Consider the following 17,965-nt stretch of genomic DNA (forward strand, 5'->3'; position numbering starts at 1 on the left):
TTTATATTTGTGGAGTAACTACCGCATCAAGAGTGCGCGGTAGCTAAATTACAAAACTATGCTATAAGGTAGTTCCTATCTTTGCCTACCAATCAGCACATTGATTAACTTCCCTAAAGCAATGATTGACTTTCACGCTTGGAATTTGCCTCACCAAATCCCTGCAATCTAAAATAAGAGATAAATGAGCAATGTTAGCACAAGACAAGTCAGTGATCCAATCCACAAATATGACTTATATGAGAATAGCAAATATTGTAATTAGAATGTACAAAATAATAAATTCCATGCAAGCAACATTCTCTCTCCCACTTTTTCTTCCCATTTGGGAGGGTAGAAAAAGGGGATTAGTGGAGTCTATTCTACCTCATTTCAACCATACTAATAAACAGAGGAAAATTCTCATTTTTCTTTCTCCAATTCCATCTTCTCCTTTTTCCATTCAGCCAAACATACCATAAAGTTTACATTTCCAGCATTTTTAATCTTTTAAATTTTAAATGAGCGTTAATGGTTACTCAAGTTTCTTTTTTAATGAATCTCATTAGTCCATCAAATTAAATAAAAAAAAAGTGATAATAGTCATTCGTTTAACTTTTATTTCTTGTGTGTCCAATTAGGTAAGGACATGACAATTTCTTAATTACGTAAAATTTTTATTATTATTATTATTTTAAAAAAGGTTTTGTTAATGGTGTATTTGTTAATGAACAGTTTTAAGAAAATATAAATAAAACTGCTAAAAAATATAATTTTTTTTCCAAATTTTTTTTTTTTTTTACAAATATTTCCTAAACCAATATTTTTAAGAAATTCATTAATTTTTCCCTTTAAAAAACACACACACATAAATTGACCTCTACCAATTTCTATAGGCTATACCTACATAACTCTTTTATGTCTTGAGCCCTACAAATAAAATTTTCAGTTTTTTTTATTATTTTTTTTAACCCAACATAAATAAATAATCCTAAGAGCATTTACAATGGTGAATGTTATTTTATTCTATTTACCATCTCAAAAAACTACTTTATCAATTATATCATACCATTTTACAATTCTCTCAACATCTCAACTTTTATTTTACAATATAACACGTTAAAATAATATATCTACACAATAAAATAATATATTTCAAAACATATATAAAAGCTAGAAATGAGACACAGAGAGAGAAAGACAAAGATTGAAACGTGAGACAGAGAGTGGGAGGAGAGAGAAATGAATAAATTTTTTTTTTTTTTTTTATAATTGTGCTACAGTATCATCATAAATTTGTGATGTTACTATAGCACAATTCTAAATTTTTTTTTAGGATACAAAACAAATACAAGACTTGATATAGGCTTATTTTTTTTGCCTTGAATTGTAATTGCCTCAACTTACAATTTTTATATCTTGTACCCGGCATATATGCCGGGTGTGAGACACAGGGGCGGGGGCCCCCCAGTGTGGGGCCCGCCCCTGTGTGAGACACCCGGCATATATGCCGGGTGCAGGATATACCACCTCCTCAACTTATACCATTTACCTTGTCCACAGCAGTAAAGCCAAAATTACATTTGTCCAGGTGTGATACAGGCGCACCATCGTGCCGAAGAAGCTACCAAGTGGGAATGGGACCACGTTGGGTGCACCATATATAATCAATAATAGTGCGTCCAAAATGAAAAAACAAATGCACCACAGTAACTCCACAGAGCATAACCACAAACTCACCAGTCACCTGGGTAGTTCATAATTGGGTGAGAAACAAAAAGGCGGGAAAAAAATGCAGGGAAGCAGAGATCAAGAATCGAGTCCTCTCATCGCCACCGTCCAAGACATTCAGAAACGCCTCATTCGACCTCTCTCTCTCCACTCTCCTCCTCCTCCTCCTCAAATCTCATCCCCGTACTCTCTCTCTCTCTCTCTCAATTGCTTAATTAATTTATTTGAATTTCAATTAATTTTCAACTTCAATCGGTGTTTCAATCAGCAAGAAGAAGAAGCTTGAGGATTACTTGGATCCGGTTCTTCTCTCTGCGATCTCCTCCAAGATCGGTCGCGTAAAGAAGCAGAAGGTTCCACTACTACTTCCGGAGACGAAGAAGAAATTGGTCGTGGTCAAGGATTTTGAGTGGCCTGTGGCTGTTGATGAATTGAATGCCTTCGTCGTGGCTGATGCGCGCAGGAGCGACCAAGTCGTGGATCTCAACAACGACGATTCAGTAGATTTTATTGAAGAAGAAGAAGAAGAAGAAGAAAGTGAAGAGTCTTGCTCTTGCACTCCGTTTCGGCGTTTTGAGCAATCTGCGTTAAAGCGTTTCAAGGAACTCGATCAACCATAATGGTTGCTCATGTGGAGTAGTAAAGAACAATGAATAAACACGATATGATGCTTATCAAAGTTACTATTCATGTTCATGTAAGTATTATATTTGTTGCGTATCAAATCAAGATTAAATATATGAAGGCAAGGTAAATATACATTGATTATGTGATGCAATCACTTAACTATTTGAATTAAAAATCTCACTTGTCCAAACTATAGTAATCTTTCAAGTAACTATATTGTGTTTGTAAATAAACTTGTGAGTAGAAAACTCTGATTTATGAACTATATGTTCATATTTTTTTTTTTAAACCTTATGTACAATATTTAAGTTTTACCTAATTAAATAAACAATTTTGAATTTTTAATACTCAACTTGGCTTGATTTGTTTACATTTTTTAGACTAATAGATAGTGGGAGGGAAAAAAAAAGTATGATTTAAATCACAAATATAAGGTATCACAAAAAATGTCATTATCACTTACACTAATTTTATTTATTGTCTCACTTCTTTGCAATTTAGTGTAGAGATTGCATAAACCTAGAGGATTCATGCGTGCACCACATGTTCTACTAAAAAAAAGAGGATGAAACCTTAGGGGTCATTTGGTATGAGATTTTGAGCAACAATTTTCAATTTTTAAACAATATTATACATTTTTTTACACATTTTTTTTTCACCCATATTTATTTCCAAAAAATACAAACAACGTTACTAAACGAGCCCTTAATCTATTTCATTGATGAGCAATTAATGAGCACATGCTATAGTTGGTTGGAATTGGATCCTCCATTGCAAATATTGTCCATTTCCTCAATTTCGTTAATCGGATTGAATTTTACAACTCTATAAAAGTGTACAGGCAGCCATGTCATTTAAGAAAATTGAACACAACAATTAGATAATAAAAAAAGAAAAGAAAAGAAAGTAAAGTATTATAGAATTTGTTCACCAAATGCAAAGAGCAACACAAATACCTGTAAACGACTAACGTTTGCCCAGCAAAGTAAAGTGTTAAACGACACCGTTTCCTCGCATCACACAAATTTGAATTTAAAAAAACATCTTCTTCTCGCGCGCCGTGCCCTTTTATTATATCTTCAGAATTGAGACTTTGAGAAGAAACCAGCACCAGCTCAAAATCATAAAACCTCTCACAAATTTTTAAAGCTCTAGTTCCAATCTTCAAAAAATCCAAAGCCTCAGCACCCAAAAAAATGGCCTCCATAGTTCCTCACTCCGTCGCCGACGACAGGGACCTCGACGACGCCGACTTGTGGGCCGTAATCGACTCCGCCGTGGCCTCTCACTCCGCCTCCAAATCCCGCAAATCCCTCGCCATCAGATCCACCAACTTCCAAGCCCTATCCCCAATCTCAAACCCCTCGCCGCCGTCAAAGCTCTCTAAACACCCTAAAACCCCAAACTCCAACCATTCCGACTCCAAATCTAGGGTTTCGGCCCAAGGCGAGGTGATACAGGAACCCTGGGTTTATCGCCCGCCGCGGAAGGTCGCAAGGACCTGTGCTGCTTCGGAAGCTAGCGAGACCAGTCCTCTTATCTTGCTCAAAAACAACGTGCAGCGCACGCCGACCACTCCGGTGTACTCGTCGCCGGAACCATATTTGTCGCCGGAGATTGGGAAGTTCAGTGTGAAGGAGATTAGTGCTAGTTCGGAGGTCTCGTTTGGAAGCTTTGGGCGGAGCGAGGAGAAGCAAATGGTGCATAGCTTGTCTGGGAGGTTCCCTTCAGTTTCACTGTTTAAGGAGTATCAGAATACAGCTATGGCGGTAATTTACTTTCATCTGAGTTTCAAAATTATGTTATATATTAGATGAATTTGATTTTGCTTGTAAAAAACACAAAATGTTAAATCTTTTCAACAATGATGGACTTGGATTCTAATGAATTGTATTTTTGTTTTTGTTGAATGTATGATATATGTTACATGTGATAAATTTGCCTATTGTTTGAGGGGATTTGTATTCGGTTTTAAGGGTTTACTTCATGGTATAAAGTATTGATGTAAGATTAAAGAAGAATTTAGGGGCTATTTGGATATCGCTTATTGCTGATTACTGAAAATTGAAAATACTGTAGTAAAATAATTTTTAAAGGTGTGAATAGTGCCATGGGACTTAGTTTTAAAGTTAATTTTGCCAAATTTTGTAGTTGCGAATCTCGTGAACAGTGCACGGAACCCACTGTTTTAACACAAACGCAGATGTGAGTTTGGATTTCAGCTGTATCCAAACTCACACTTAGTACTGTAGTAAAAACCATTGTGTTTTGGTGTTTGACAGGTATGATCAATATGGCACTCACTTATAACAGGACATGTAAGATTTAATTCATGTGACAAATGGGTGTCCTTTGGATTAGTGATAGAGTGCACTCAGAGCAGCATTATGTTGATGAGACACAACAAGCACATGGTAGAATGTGTCTTATATATTGGTGTAATTTGAAATACATCCTATTGTTAGACTAGTGCTTCTAATGAGACACAAACCTTGTGCTTTGGTTGGAAGTTTCTTCAGAACCTTCCTATGTTCCCCATTTCTTCTCCCTGGTCAGGCCTTTTGGTGAATTTGATTTTTGTTGTATGTTTACCTTAAGAAGTGGTAAAAGTAAAACCCAAGTTTTCTAGGCCAAGTTTACATTCGATAAGACAACCCTTTAGGCTTTAGTGCAGTTGTTTTGATTAATGTGTCTGTTGCCTTTTTGAATTTCAGCTAACAACTTTTTAAATTTGAATTTACTTAGTTTTCCCTTTTACTTTTACTTTACACCTCTTACTGTCCTAAAGGCTTAAGTTACTATTTCCCTGCTTGTTTAGATGAATTTTTCACGTATCTCATGCTTGGATATTGAATTTCAATTATTTGTTTGGAATGAACTTAAAATATCTGCACAGACACAATATAGTGTCAGTTGTTACATGCTCATGTAATGGATGGGTGCACGTGCCACACATCGCACACTCCAAAGGAATTTCATGCAATTTGTTCTAATCAAATGCTGTCTGTGTGTCATTCAATGGACAGATATTGGAGAGAAGCGATTACGTGATGATTTCTGGAAACCCTTTCATAAAAAAATCAGGTAAAAGATCATGGGTATCTCCTCTCTTTCTGTTTCAACATGAAACAGTAAACATAACATCCGGTGTCTGTATTAAGCAGGGTGGAGGAAGATATCATTCTACTTCAACCTCTCTTTTGAAATCAGAGACAAGACTATTGAATTTGATGAAAATCGAAATGTTCAGCGTGCTGAATTTGTGGTTCGGGCATACATGCAGTATGTTATCTGGCTTTTGAGTATTAAACCATATTGTTAGTATATCTAATGTATTATTTGCTCTGACTATGATTTTTCTATTCTTTTCTTTTGTTGCTAGAGGTGGTAGGTTCTCAGATGGGTGGGGCTCATGCGAGCGGCGTGAGAAGAGATTTTTAAAACCAAATCATGATATACCCAGTACAGCAGAGACAAGAGCAAAAAATAAATCATGCCAAGTATATCTTTTCTTCTTGCAGTTGGCTTGTGCCTAAATATGCTATTGATATACAACAACTAGCTGTTCGTATGGTTGTTGCATTTTCACTGTTTTACATAGACAGTAAGCTTTGATGTAAGACTAGTGTCATAATCATTGGCTGAAGCTTGGATCAGCTTAGAGTCATATCATATTGTTAATATGTAGCTTTAGTATTGTTTCTTTTCTTTCTGTGGATCCTATAGATGCCATAAATAATAAAATGGAACAAGTAGTATAGCTTAGTAAGTTACATTGAGTTGATTGCCATTGGTCACATATTGTTTCTTCAAGGCAAAGATAAATGTCACACCTAGGTTGAACCTATGGCCCACCCTTCACTCGTGGTTTAGAGGAGGGAGGCGATGCCCTTTGGTCTACAGACAATTGCCATTGCCATTGTTTGCACAACATGTAGTCTAGAAGACAAAAGTAGAAATTTTGTTAAACAATATAAAATTTCAACTATTTTTCATTAAGAAAATTTTCCTGAACGTTAAATATGTGCTTGCATAAAAATTTTAGTCTCTTGAAGCTAGCTGTTGTCAAGTCTCAATGTTACAAGTTGGTGATACCTCTATTGTATGAAGATAGTATCAGAGCTTTCATTATGAAGATTATGCAAGACACTGATCAAATGTTGGAATTTGGGAAAGATTTCTAGACACAAAGACAACATATTCAGATAATTTTAGTCTGGAAGTGCTACAACAATGTGTCATGGATTTAGATGCTTACAAGCTTCACTGGCTGACCTGTAAATGACTCAAATATTGCATTATTTGTATCATTCATATTAGAATATGCTGCCTTGCCTCATTAACTAACACCTAAGCCTTTCTTCTCCTTAGCTAACCATTAGAAAATGGTGCATGACCCATGGTCCTAATTTGCATTGTTTCATTTCCAATGCTATGAAGTCATTATTTGTACAATTTGATGTTCTATACCCTGCTGCATGCTGGATTAGCTATGTGTAACATCAAGATTTTCTTGCAGACAATTGATTTCCAATGCTATGAGGTCATTATTTGTACAATTTGATGTTCTATACCCTGCTGCATGCTCGATTAGCTGTGTAACATCAAGATTTTCTTGCATACAATTGAAGTTCCCTTATTATTCTTCTTCTTCTTTTTTTTTCTTCTTTTTTTTCCCATAGCACACTCGAGTTGGCACACAATGCATGTGACATTCCCCAGTCCCACAATGATATTTTGCTTTCTTTTAGATATTGATGATTCACTTTCTCCGAAGAATTTGATGGATAATGGGGAAATGGATCTGTTTCACCATTTGAATTTTAAGTTATCTTGTTTACATTTTTAAATTTTTGTGATTAGAGACATCTTTGTAAAAACAAAGTGAAATGTAGAAGGGCATTTTTATTATTATTAATATAGCCTACTTTTCTGCTGAAAAGTGAAAGCTCACATCTGTAGTTATACATTTGCAGGACCTGCTTGGAATTGGAGAATATCGACCGGGTGCAAGCCAAGGCCAGAGATGAGAAAACATCAACCTCGAATCCAGTCAGCAATTCTGGCCCACCTCATCCTCTGAATTGTGTTAAGAAATGATCAGATTCAGACTGGGTATGGTGTCAGCAAAAAGTTCACACCAGTCAAGATATTTACACTGATTTGACCGTGAATTGTAAAAATGAGGAAAAACAAGATTCTGTATATGACTATATGCTTGTTCGAGTGAGCCTAATTGTTCCTCCAACAAGTGAAAGCCATTGAAACATGCATATATAAAGAGATGAAATTTCATTTTTCTCCCTTCCTAGGGGAAATGAACAAGAAGGGAAAGCAGGGATATGGAGAATAACGTCTATTTTTGCTGTTGTGCAACAATCCAATAATCATGATGAATAGTTTGAGACTTATGAGAACATGTGCAGAATGTGTCAGAGCTTGGGCAGAATCGCATGATAGCGAAGGGAGCTTGTGTTGGACAAGAGAATAGAGCTTTTGGACCAAAAAGAAAAAGTTGGCCTCCAAAGACAGGATGATGAAACAGTTGATATGCCCCAAAGCACAACGGTTTCCTTTTTCAGTTTTTTCAGTCTTTAACAAGGCATACTGTCCTCCTCCCCCATATTGAAAAATAATAACCCATCATCCGTGGTGGCAATACCTTCCACAAAATTAGCTTCACCAGCCCCATGTATTACTATGAGATTTTTTTTATTTTTTTTATTTTTTTTTTTATGAACAAGAAGGGGGCAGAAGCGACTATTGTGACTCATCCCTTAAGTGTGATCATAGGAACACGCCCTATTAGGAAATGTTGGATTGAATCATATCTACTATGAGATTATTATGCCAACATATAAAATCACAAAAATAGATGCTGCATGAAAAGAACCACAAAGATTGGAATAATGGACCTGCCAAGTAAAACCTACTGTGGACCAAAATTGATATTCTTTCTTAAATTTTGATTTTTAGGATAAATTATTAGGTCATGGAGGATTATTGAAATGGTAATCTTAGTCATTCTAACTAATAAAATGCTACTATTTATGTAAATGTGATATTATTTAGTAATTTTTTATTTTTTTATCTTTGTACTAATTAGGAATCTAACTCATATATTTGCATAAGTGGCGTAGATTTGGTGGATCTAATAATTTTTCGATTTTCAGCATTGATAGCTTTTTTCTATGAAAAGAGATCTGATTTTCAAGTGATCTCCAATAAAGGAAGTTGGGTTTTAAGCACCAGCATTAGATTGTGTTTTCTATAAAAGTCATAAAAACATAGCCAGGAGGACGATTGTGATTTGTTTAAACAACAAATCAAAGCAACAAAAATAATCCAACATATGAAGGGCTATTATAGTAATTTATAGCCAAAAAAAGCAAAAGAAAGTAGCCTTCCTCTGGTCCTCCCTGCCTTACTGTGTTCCCTTTTTGTGTCACTCCCCGTACAAAAATTATTCTTATTTCCACGAGTTGCATCTCCTTCCGCTAGCCAGTCTTGTCTGCTGAGGCAGAGAGAGACACATAGAAAAAACGGTGAGACGTCACACTCTCTCTCCCCCAAGTGTTTTTGTTTTGACTCTGTATTGTAAGTTGTAACTATGCTCAAACACAAACAGGCAATGCGGCAGCTTGTGCTTCAAGTTCAAGCATTACTCTTTTTTATCCCTTCTTTTATTATCTAAACAATCACTGTCCTTTTGAACTCTTTTTCTTGTTCTACATTTCATTTTAGCTTTTCTTTTCAGTCTTATCTTCTACTTCTTTTTTCAATTCCTTGTTCAGGTTAGGTGATAATGGTGGAATGACAGTTCATTCTTTTTCTCTGAGGTGACCTCCTAGTATATCAGTCATTCCCACTTTCTTTAACTACTTTGGGGCTTAAGAATCATGGCTCAGCAGGTACCTCTGCCTCTCTCTCTCTCTCTCTTGCACATTCAAGCACTTAGTAATGGTACTATAATGAATGCTTTTTATGGACTTTTTTTGTGTGGAGATTTTGAGTGAATGACTGAACCCATATGATTGATTTGGAATGCAGGAAGAAGGGTGGCCTTTGGGGTTGAGACCACTGAATGCAAGAGTTGGATTGGAGAGAAATCGTGATTTGTCTGGATCAGTCTCCTTCAGCACTTTGCTCACTGGCTCTCCCACCTCCTCCATTGTTTCTTCTTCAGATCTTGATACTGAGGTCAGTACACATTTTCCTCATAAAAAGCAGTAGTGGAACACAGAAGAAGGAAAAAAAAAAAAAAAAAACCCCAGCATGCTTCTTTTGTTTATACTTGCTTCTATGATGATTCTGTTTACGTTGTGTGCTAGCAAACAGTTTTTGACTGTCATGATAGAAATAATAATTGCCACTTTTTCCATTTTCTTGTTATGTTTAGGTGTACACACTTATTAGTTATTACTATGACACGACCTTCAATTTAATTTTTCTTAAAAAAAAAAAAAAACTGATGAACATCTCAGTTTCAGACCAATTTATTTTGATGATTGTTGGGAATCACATTCAATATATGTTACTTAGAGCTAGAGGACAGAAAAATGTTTCTACAAAAGTTACATCTATGTTCCTACCTGATTTTGTATTTGTTGGATGTGTGTGTGCAGTTAGTTAACTAGTTTCTCTTGGTCATGCCTATTTAAAGTTGAAATCACTTTACTCTTTCCACATGGTTTTCTTTTTTTCTTTTCTTTTTTTTGATTTGTCCACATGGTTTTCTATGATGGCGTCCGCCCACATTTATATGCTTCAAGAGCTCCTTTAGATATGGGTCTGTTTTTCTTTGTATTAAAAAAATCTGTACTTTGTGCTTCTCATAGTCAGCTTTCAGCTATATTCAATGTAGTGAAAACACGAGAAAGATGATCACTAGCACTTAGAGCTCCTAACTGATTGTATTTTACATTTTGCTTTAGAAGGGTCCCCAAACATGGTCTTATTTATCATTGAAATCTCATACGCAAGTGGCATATCACTACATTATTATTATTATTATTATTTTTTTTTTTTTACTTTTTGCCTCCTCTTAAACATTGTTCACTATGGATTATTATTGGATTGGTTACAATATATAATTTCAAATCAAAGATAAGCCAAGCCTCTTGCTCAAATGTGCATTAACTTGTACCTTAACTAGAGAAAAATATGTAAGAATGTGTCTTATCTAAAGAGACAACATTGTCTATCAATTCAGACTATTTTATGGATTTTCATGCTGTGTTTTTAACCATGAATTTCTGTGTGTATTGGTTTCTTCAGTCCACTGGGTCGTTCTTCCACGACAAAAGCATTACACTTGGCAGCCTAATCGGAGTTTCAAGCATTTTAGATCTTTCGCGAAGATCAACAAGGGGGAGAACATCAGAAACCTTAAGAGAAGGAAAGAACCACAAGCACAAATCTTGTCTATTCTCAGTATGCTCAAAACTAAGCACCGATGCTGTGAACGCGAGCAATACCCCATCTCTTGGTCACTTTCTTGAGGAAGAGAGGAGAGCTGCAACTGTATACAGAAGGAATCAGAGCCCAGACATTTATGGACCTAGTGACTTCTCACCTATCCCGCCTGTTTCGGACACAAACTCGCTGTTTGTTGGTGGCCAAGTTGCTCCCCAATCAAGTGTTCCAAGAAAGCCGGACAATGAATTATTAGATAGCAATGGATACGGCATTCCATTACTACTCTCATGCTTGCGTGGCCATCTCATCAAATGATAGACTTTGATCTCTAGATGAGCATTATTTTATTTATATTTCTTGTGGGAATCTAGATTTCTTTGATGAGTTAAAGACATAAGACTCAGATTGCATTTGTTTCAAGAGGAAGACCTATCTCCCTCATTTAAGTCCCAACTTTTTTAAGGAGGGGTTTTTTTTTTCTATTATATTCAGAGGTATTGAGGCAAGCAGCAACTTTGAATAATAATGCTGTATTAAACTGTTATTTAATTTGTCTTCTGCGGTATAAATAAGAAGGGGTTGTGTCTTTCAAAATATTCCTGGCAGCTCTTTCCCAGAACTTTCTTTTTTGTTTTCATTTCTACTACAGCTGATGTAGCAAACGGCGGAGACACAAACTAGCAGATTTTTGACATCTGTGACAAATTAGCAAATCAAAATGCATATTGATCAAAAAATAGTTTGGAAAAGGGACAAAAAGTTTGAAAATCTAAAAATACCATTATTTTTATGCATAATTTAAGATTAAAAAACTTGAAAACATTAGAAAGAATTGAGAGCAATTATTTCATTTTTTCCACTCAACTGACATTGCAAATGTTGGAGACAATTTTTGGATTCACAATTTATTGAGGTGTTTCGTTGTCAAGTTAGATAATTGATACAATTGCAAAAAAACAAAGTTTTTAAGAGTATTCACAAAACTTGGTGACTATCTCTTATTTGCTTTACTCAGATTCTTGGCAAAACTTTGTGACAAAGCCAGATAACAAAGACATGAAGAAGAAACAATAGTGGCATTCCAGAATTAAGTCCACAGAGAAGAATCTAACAAATTTGGCAAAATTAGCCGACAGATTTCAGACCCATCAATTTAACAAAAACAAAACGAAATACAGTTTTGTAGGCCAATCTCCCCATATATATAAATATTCATATAGGTAAAACAAAAAAGACTAATACAAGATAAACACATTATCAATAAATAATACTTCACACTCCAATGAATCAACAAATAATGAAATATCCTGTCGCAGATTAGAGAGAAGGCACAGTAGTGGCACGACAATGCCCATGACCACAAAAAAGTTCATTCAAACCGAAGTATCAATCAATTTAGACTTGGAATGGCCATGGCCAATTCTTCAAGTCCTCCTCTTGTCCCACGACTCCCACCTTGGAACTCTTCCTCATTGCATAGCTATTAGCCCCAACATTATCGCTTTCAACATAAGCATAGTACTTCAAGAAAAATGCAAGTGTCAAGACCACCCACTCCAAGCAAAAGATCAACACACACAACCCACCAGCCAACTTCAGTATCACAGCACCATCATCTTCCCTCACATAGGACTTCAGTTCGCCAAGGAAATCCCCGGTTCTCGTGAAGATCAGCACAGAAACCGAGCCTTGGAATATCGCTGTGAGCACTGTTGCCACCATGTGAGCTGCATACCACCGGCTAGGCCCCGTTTTGCCGGCTGCTGCACAGCCGAAGACTGCTCCGGCTATGGTGAAAATGTGGAGGAGGATTAGGAAGAAGCCGCATAAAGAAGGGAAGAGCCGGAGAGAAAGAGTGAGGAATATGCAACTGGAGGCTGCACCAAGGAGAATGTAGTTGCAGAAGAGGAAGACCTTGTGGGTGTGGTAGTGAGAATCAGTCACTGAGCCCATGGTGATAGTGTGCATACCCATTTGAGGAATTTTTTTTTGACAAATTCAGCTGAATTCAATAAACTAAAGTTGATTTGGAGAGGTTTTAGGCAAATGGGGTTTGTGAGGAATTGAGGTTTGGAAGCTCAGAAATGATGAATTTGTTTGGAGAGAAATGGGGAGTGGAAAGGGGAAGATATAGAGTGAGACAGCTGAGAGGCACAACGGCCATATTTTGAAATATGACCGTTGGAGCAAAGTCTTCTTTTTTCTTTTGGTTGCCGAACGTTGGAGTAAAGTCAAAGGACCCACAAGACAAATTGTAACGGCTAGTTTACTACTTTCTTTTTTTTTCCCTCTTTTCTGAGCTTTTATCATGTTACCTACACCTGGTCTTTCATTCCAAGTTATCACCTAGTTTTACTTCGTTTCTATTCCATTCTTTGGTCAATAAATTACAGCTCTAAAGCAAAGGCAAACAAGTAAATAATTAATGAATAAAAAATAACATAACATTTACCTTACCTTTCCAGGTTGAACCCAGGCCATGGAAGAGTCTGCTTCTTCTTCTTCTTCTTCTTCTTTCTTCGTTTCGTCCGCTGGTACTTCTTCAGTTCCATTTTTTTTTTTTTTTTTTTTTTGAGCAAGACACGTGATTAGGCATTAGAAATGACAAAGGAGACATGAAAAAAGTTCCACACTTTATATTGGCAGTTTTTTTTATATTTTTCCCGAAAGTCACAACTTTTCGATTATTATTTATGAGTAATGCTAACGAATACTTTATGGGAAAATGAAATAAAGCAATTAATATTTTGACAATTTTTTCATTTCTCATAAAAGTGGTATTAAAACTTTCCTAAAATGGATTGTTAACCAATGCTCTAAGAGCATTCGTTAGCATGACCCATTATTTATAAGCAATTATTTTAAGGGCGTCTATTTACATGAGTCTATGACCCAGTATTAATAAAATAAAACTGTTTTAAGGGTAGTTTTAGCACATTACAATTTTTGTCATAATTATCTTACGTGTCAGATTATAATTTGCTACTTGTTATTTTTATATAAACCAATTACTTTTTCTCCACGGCTCACAAGCTGCCACATGGACAATTGTAGCATAAATTATGTCATTTTATGTGATATTAAAATTTTTGCAGTTTTAATATCATTATTATTATTATAATTATTGGGTAAATGTTTAGACTTGAAATTGATATATGGACTCGCTTAGTTGGCGGAATGGAGAAGTACGAGATGAAAATGACAGAATGAAAAAAATAAGAGGATAGAAAATGGGAAGGAAACTGAAATATGTGAGAATATAAAAGAAACTTTAGTTTTACTCACTTGTGTTTGATAATTGAAGAGTGGAAAAGTAGAAAGAAAATAGAATTTGTATAAATTTACTCTCATACTTTATTATGTAACTTTTTTTTATAGGAAAATGCTATAGACATAAAATATGTTACAAACTGTTGATATGGTGAGTGGCTATTAATATGCAAAAAAAAATGATAGTAGTGGCCCTAAATGAGACCCAGTAAAAATTTGTCACATTAATAATTTGTAAAAATATTATAAAATAGTTTATGACAGTAAAGTATTACTCTTTTTTATATAAAGGAAAAAAAAGTATTGTTTTGGAATAAAATGAGCAAACCAAATTTTGAATTTAAAAACCAACAAAAAAATGAGTCAACATTGACTTTAGTTTTGGGGAGATTCATCCAACCCTTTTTCCTCCCCATTTTTTATCCAATTTAGGAGATTGACCAAACACCAATTTCACACAAAATTTCTCTTATTTTTTCTCCCTCATTTTCCATCCACCTTATTTTCACTCAAAAACACTTTTAAGATCCATTTGGTTGGAAAATTTTTAAGGAGGATGAAAAAGAGGAGAGAAAAGTGGAGAAAATTATTTTTGTGTGTTTTTGGTTGAAGAGAGGAGATAATGGAAATTTGATGGGATCCGGATGTTTTCTCTCCGGCTACCAAAAACCAATCTCTCTAATTTGGAGAGAAAAGAGGGTTTTATTGCAAAGGACAATTTTCCCCCATTTTCACCTTTGAGGTCTAGACTTCCAACCAACCTTACTCCTTTTTTTTTCTTTTTCTTCTTTTGTCCAGTGTTGCTCATATCCTATTATAATTTACTTTAACTTAAAAAACTCTCTCTCTCTCTCTCTCTCTCTCTCTCTCTCTCTCTCTCTCTCTCTCTCTCTCTCTCTCTCTCTCTCTCTCTCTCTCTCTCTCTGCTTCAATCTTAATCTTTCATGCTATCTTTATTTATTAATGGATTTTGTTTAATATTTGGGTGGATGCTATATTTTTCTTAATTAACTTTATGTTAGGCCCTTATTTCAATCCATTGAAGAAAGATTATCGAGCTTCTACTGATAAAAGTGTGTTATGTATGTGGTTGCAAGCCAAGATGGGTTACCAACACTCCTCATAGAGGTATCTCTCTCACTTTCTAAATAACATTGTTATCTACCCCCTTTAAAGGTTCAAAGAAATGTCTTAACCAAACTTTCCATCACCAAGACTCTTCAAAAAGGGCTTAAAAGTTTAGGTAAAACATCTTACTTGGTATTAATTAATTAATTTTGATGAAGTAAAGGTTCGTCAGTTGTAGTGAGTTCATCCAGATGGGATCAGGTGCTCGCTTGCGTCATAGTGGAAGTAAGAACTCCTTGAAATGGTCACTGCTGTGATGCTTACCATAACGTCTCCGATGTCAAAGTCAGTACAAGGGAGTTTATAACAACAGGTCAGAGTAATTTAGTATGTCTTGTGATTATATGTGTACCTTGTCTTGGCAATGTGAAGGCTTTATATAGGTTGATCCGGATTCTAGCCGTTGTGGTTGATATTGTAGAGTTAATGCTTCTCTTGGTAACGCTTCCTGCCAGGTAATGGGGCTTTAATGTATCTCCAACAGTCTGTGTAGCTGATTTTGTAACTGTCCAGAGCATTATTGGCAGCATTGAATGATCCTGATACCCTCGTCGGTGACGTGGACATTGGCTTAGGCTCGTCTCAGAGAGTGGTCTCATCTATCGTACTGAATTTGTCTTCAATTAATTTCATCGGTCCCATCAAATTTAAGTTTCAAAATTTCATATATTTATGATTAGGATTAAGGGCCTGCTATTCATATTGTGGTTATAGATGGGGGGTGGGGGGATCAGGATTTTTACTTTGGCGGGGCAGAGACTAAACTATCACAAACACCCACACACATAAGTCTTGGATTTTTAATTTCAAAGTGAGTCATAATACATCTATATTGCATACAAAAATTATATTTCTACAAAATTATCTTTACATCTTTCTAAAAGTTTTCTAATGCAATATGGAAATGTCATAGTGGGGGCCCAATTTTTTTTCTTTGGGAGGGGTATATAAAAAAATTGGTGAGTCTTATATTTGCATACTATTAATTTTTAAAAATTTTGTGGCAGCCATGCCCCCCCACCCCCTCCCTATGTCCCGCCCCTAGTTATGGACATTTGACATTCTTGAATAAAAAAATAGCGGATTATTGCTCCCTTTATATGTATGTATAAACTATGTTTATTGATCGAATTATTATTTTAACCAACTTTAATGTATGATAAAAGCAATTAGAAACCCAAGCAATTTTGCAATATTGGTGTATGCATGTTCTATGACCCCATATTCACCAAATTTTATAAAGTATTGTTTCTCCAAAGATTTTTTTTTTTTTGGCCTAAGTTTCCCCAAAGATTTGATTGATAGAGAATCATCCTTTTGATGGGAGTGTCATCAATAAAGCTAAACTCACCTACTAATAAAATAAAATCCATGGCCACAACTATGGCCCCCAACTATAAATTACATGATTACAGAATTCCTCAATGAGTTGTGATAAATTAGTAAACATTGATGGTGAAAATTACAATATGCCAATCTAAATATTGCTATTGAATTTCTCAACATATAAAGAAAGGTTCAATACCTCTCTTTCTTCTTCTTCTAATATTTTATTTTATATTTTTTTTATAAGTAAAGGTTTCATACCTCTCTTTTATATCTTCTTGAAGCTTCCAATTTGATAGGGTAGCAAACTGCCCCTAAGCATAGGGCAAGCTCACTCAGAATTTTCAAAAAAAAAGTTTATTTTTTCATGTATTAGCTTTTTTCATAATTTTTTTCTTCTCAAAAAGCTCTAGATCTCTCCTCCCCCTCTCTCTCCCTTCTTGCAATAGGGATCTCATTTGTGTTTGGTGCTATCTTACAACAAGTCTGATTTAGGTTCTTAATTTTTATTTCATTTCTTTTTGTATATTTTCGTTAATAATTGTGCGACATGGAGTAAAATTTTCTAATTCTCAATATAAGTCCAAAATTATATGGGGGCTTTGTGGTTGAAGAGTTTTCGAGGTTTTAATTTTTTTTTTAAGTGTGATGGTTGTTTTAGGACTTTAAATTGGAAGTTGTGACCAAAAGATAATAAGATTATGTCTCATAAAATTTAGCAATGCATTTATGCCTCCATCTATCACAACTATTCACAAGAGACATGTTCGCAAATCATAGGGGTAGGTGAATCCCGATTCCATCTTTCCTTTGGTGGATGAATTGATTGGATTAGGGAAATAATGTTTGGGGCAAATCATATACACTTTTATTTGATTTTTTTTTTCTTTGACATGTGAAATTGTGAATATTGATACAGGGAAAAAAACAAAAACAAAAAACAAAACCAGAAGGAACTTCTTGGCCAATGCATTCTAAAGTGGAAGAACAGGGCAAAGGTGATAGAGTAAAGGTTCCATAATTCCTTTAATATAAGCTTATGCACAAACACCGAAAACTTTTATTGGTAATCTGTTGTTCTGTATGTCTATTGCATTTTTTTTTTACCAGTTTTTGTTATTTGAATCTCTTTCTTGCTTACTTCTGGGTCAAAGTGTTGGATTCACGAATCAAGCTAGGATTGTAACAATAAAATAAATGGTATAGAATAGCCAACAAACATTGTAGCTTATAGATTTTGCATCATCTTCAATAAATTTATCTTTCAATTAATACGAAAAATGTTTATTGTTTGTCTTTTATGTAGATCAAGACTTATAAACCTCACCCTAAATATTTTGGTCAAATAGAAGTTAATATGACCTTATTTAGATCAAGTTTTCAGTGCCAATGGAGATATCTTTAGTGAATCTGCTACGTCAAATTTGGTACCTCAAAATTTTCCTTCATTGTATTCTTGCTTTCTAACAATCTGTCAGTTTCCAAA

At 35.1% G+C, this 17,965-nt stretch overlaps 3 protein-coding genes across 4 annotated transcripts; 2 read left to right on the forward strand and 1 right to left on the reverse strand.

The window, feature by feature from the left end:
- Positions 1-3,416: 3,416 nt before the first annotated feature.
- Positions 3,417-8,331, forward strand: LOC142609753 (uncharacterized). Its single transcript, XM_075781462.1, has 5 exons — positions 3,417-4,106; positions 5,364-5,421; positions 5,502-5,619; positions 5,720-5,837; positions 7,314-8,331. The coding sequence occupies exons 1-5, from the start codon at positions 3,534-3,536 to the stop codon at positions 7,365-7,367; spliced, it is 921 nt and encodes a 306-aa protein (XP_075637577.1). The 5' UTR covers positions 3,417-3,533; the 3' UTR covers positions 7,368-8,331.
- A 414-nt stretch (positions 8,332-8,745) lies between these two features.
- Positions 8,746-11,351, forward strand: LOC142609754 (uncharacterized). 2 transcript variants are annotated; one of them, XM_075781464.1, is made up of 4 exons: positions 8,746-8,882; positions 9,132-9,248; positions 9,388-9,537; positions 10,615-11,351. In XM_075781464.1, exons 2-4 carry the CDS (start codon positions 9,237-9,239, stop codon positions 11,068-11,070), a joined length of 618 nt encoding a protein of 205 aa, XP_075637579.1. In that variant the 5' UTR covers positions 8,746-8,882; positions 9,132-9,236; the 3' UTR covers positions 11,071-11,351. The 2 variants fall into 2 exon arrangements, with proteins under 2 accessions (XP_075637579.1, XP_075637580.1); XM_075781465.1 differs by lacking the exon at positions 8,746-8,882 and adding an exon at positions 8,916-8,934.
- A 461-nt stretch (positions 11,352-11,812) lies between these two features.
- LOC142611358 (uncharacterized) lies at positions 11,813-12,852 on the reverse strand. Its single transcript, XM_075783467.1, has one exon. The coding sequence runs from the start codon at positions 12,727-12,729 to the stop codon at positions 12,151-12,153; it is 579 nt and encodes a 192-aa protein (XP_075639582.1). The 5' UTR covers positions 12,730-12,852; the 3' UTR covers positions 11,813-12,150.
- Between the last annotated feature and the right edge of the window lie 5,113 nt (positions 12,853-17,965).

This window comes from Castanea sativa, chromosome 9 (assembly GCF_040712315.1).
Source record: "Castanea sativa cultivar Marrone di Chiusa Pesio chromosome 9, ASM4071231v1".
NCBI lineage: Eukaryota > Viridiplantae > Streptophyta > Magnoliopsida > Fagales > Fagaceae > Castanea > Castanea sativa.

Bases quoted from the DNA above. Each gene is read 5' to 3' on its own strand.
- LOC142609753 (XM_075781462.1), top strand. From the start codon at position 3,534: ATGGCCTCCATAGTTCCTCACTCCGTCGCCGACGACAGGGACCTCGAC. The intron at 5,422-5,501 runs GTAAAAGATCAT...TGTATTAAGCAG, and splicing joins CCCTTTCATAAAAAAATCAG to GGTGGAGGAAGATATCATTC. The intron at 5,838-7,313 runs GTATATCTTTTC...ATACATTTGCAG, and splicing joins CAAAAAATAAATCATGCCAA to GACCTGCTTGGAATTGGAGA.
- LOC142609754 (XM_075781464.1), top strand. The intron at 9,538-10,614 runs GTCAGTACACAT...TGGTTTCTTCAG, and splicing joins CTTCAGATCTTGATACTGAG to TCCACTGGGTCGTTCTTCCA.
- LOC142611358 (XM_075783467.1), bottom strand. From the start codon at position 12,729: ATGGGTATGCACACTATCACCATGGGCTCAGTGACTGATTCTCACTAC.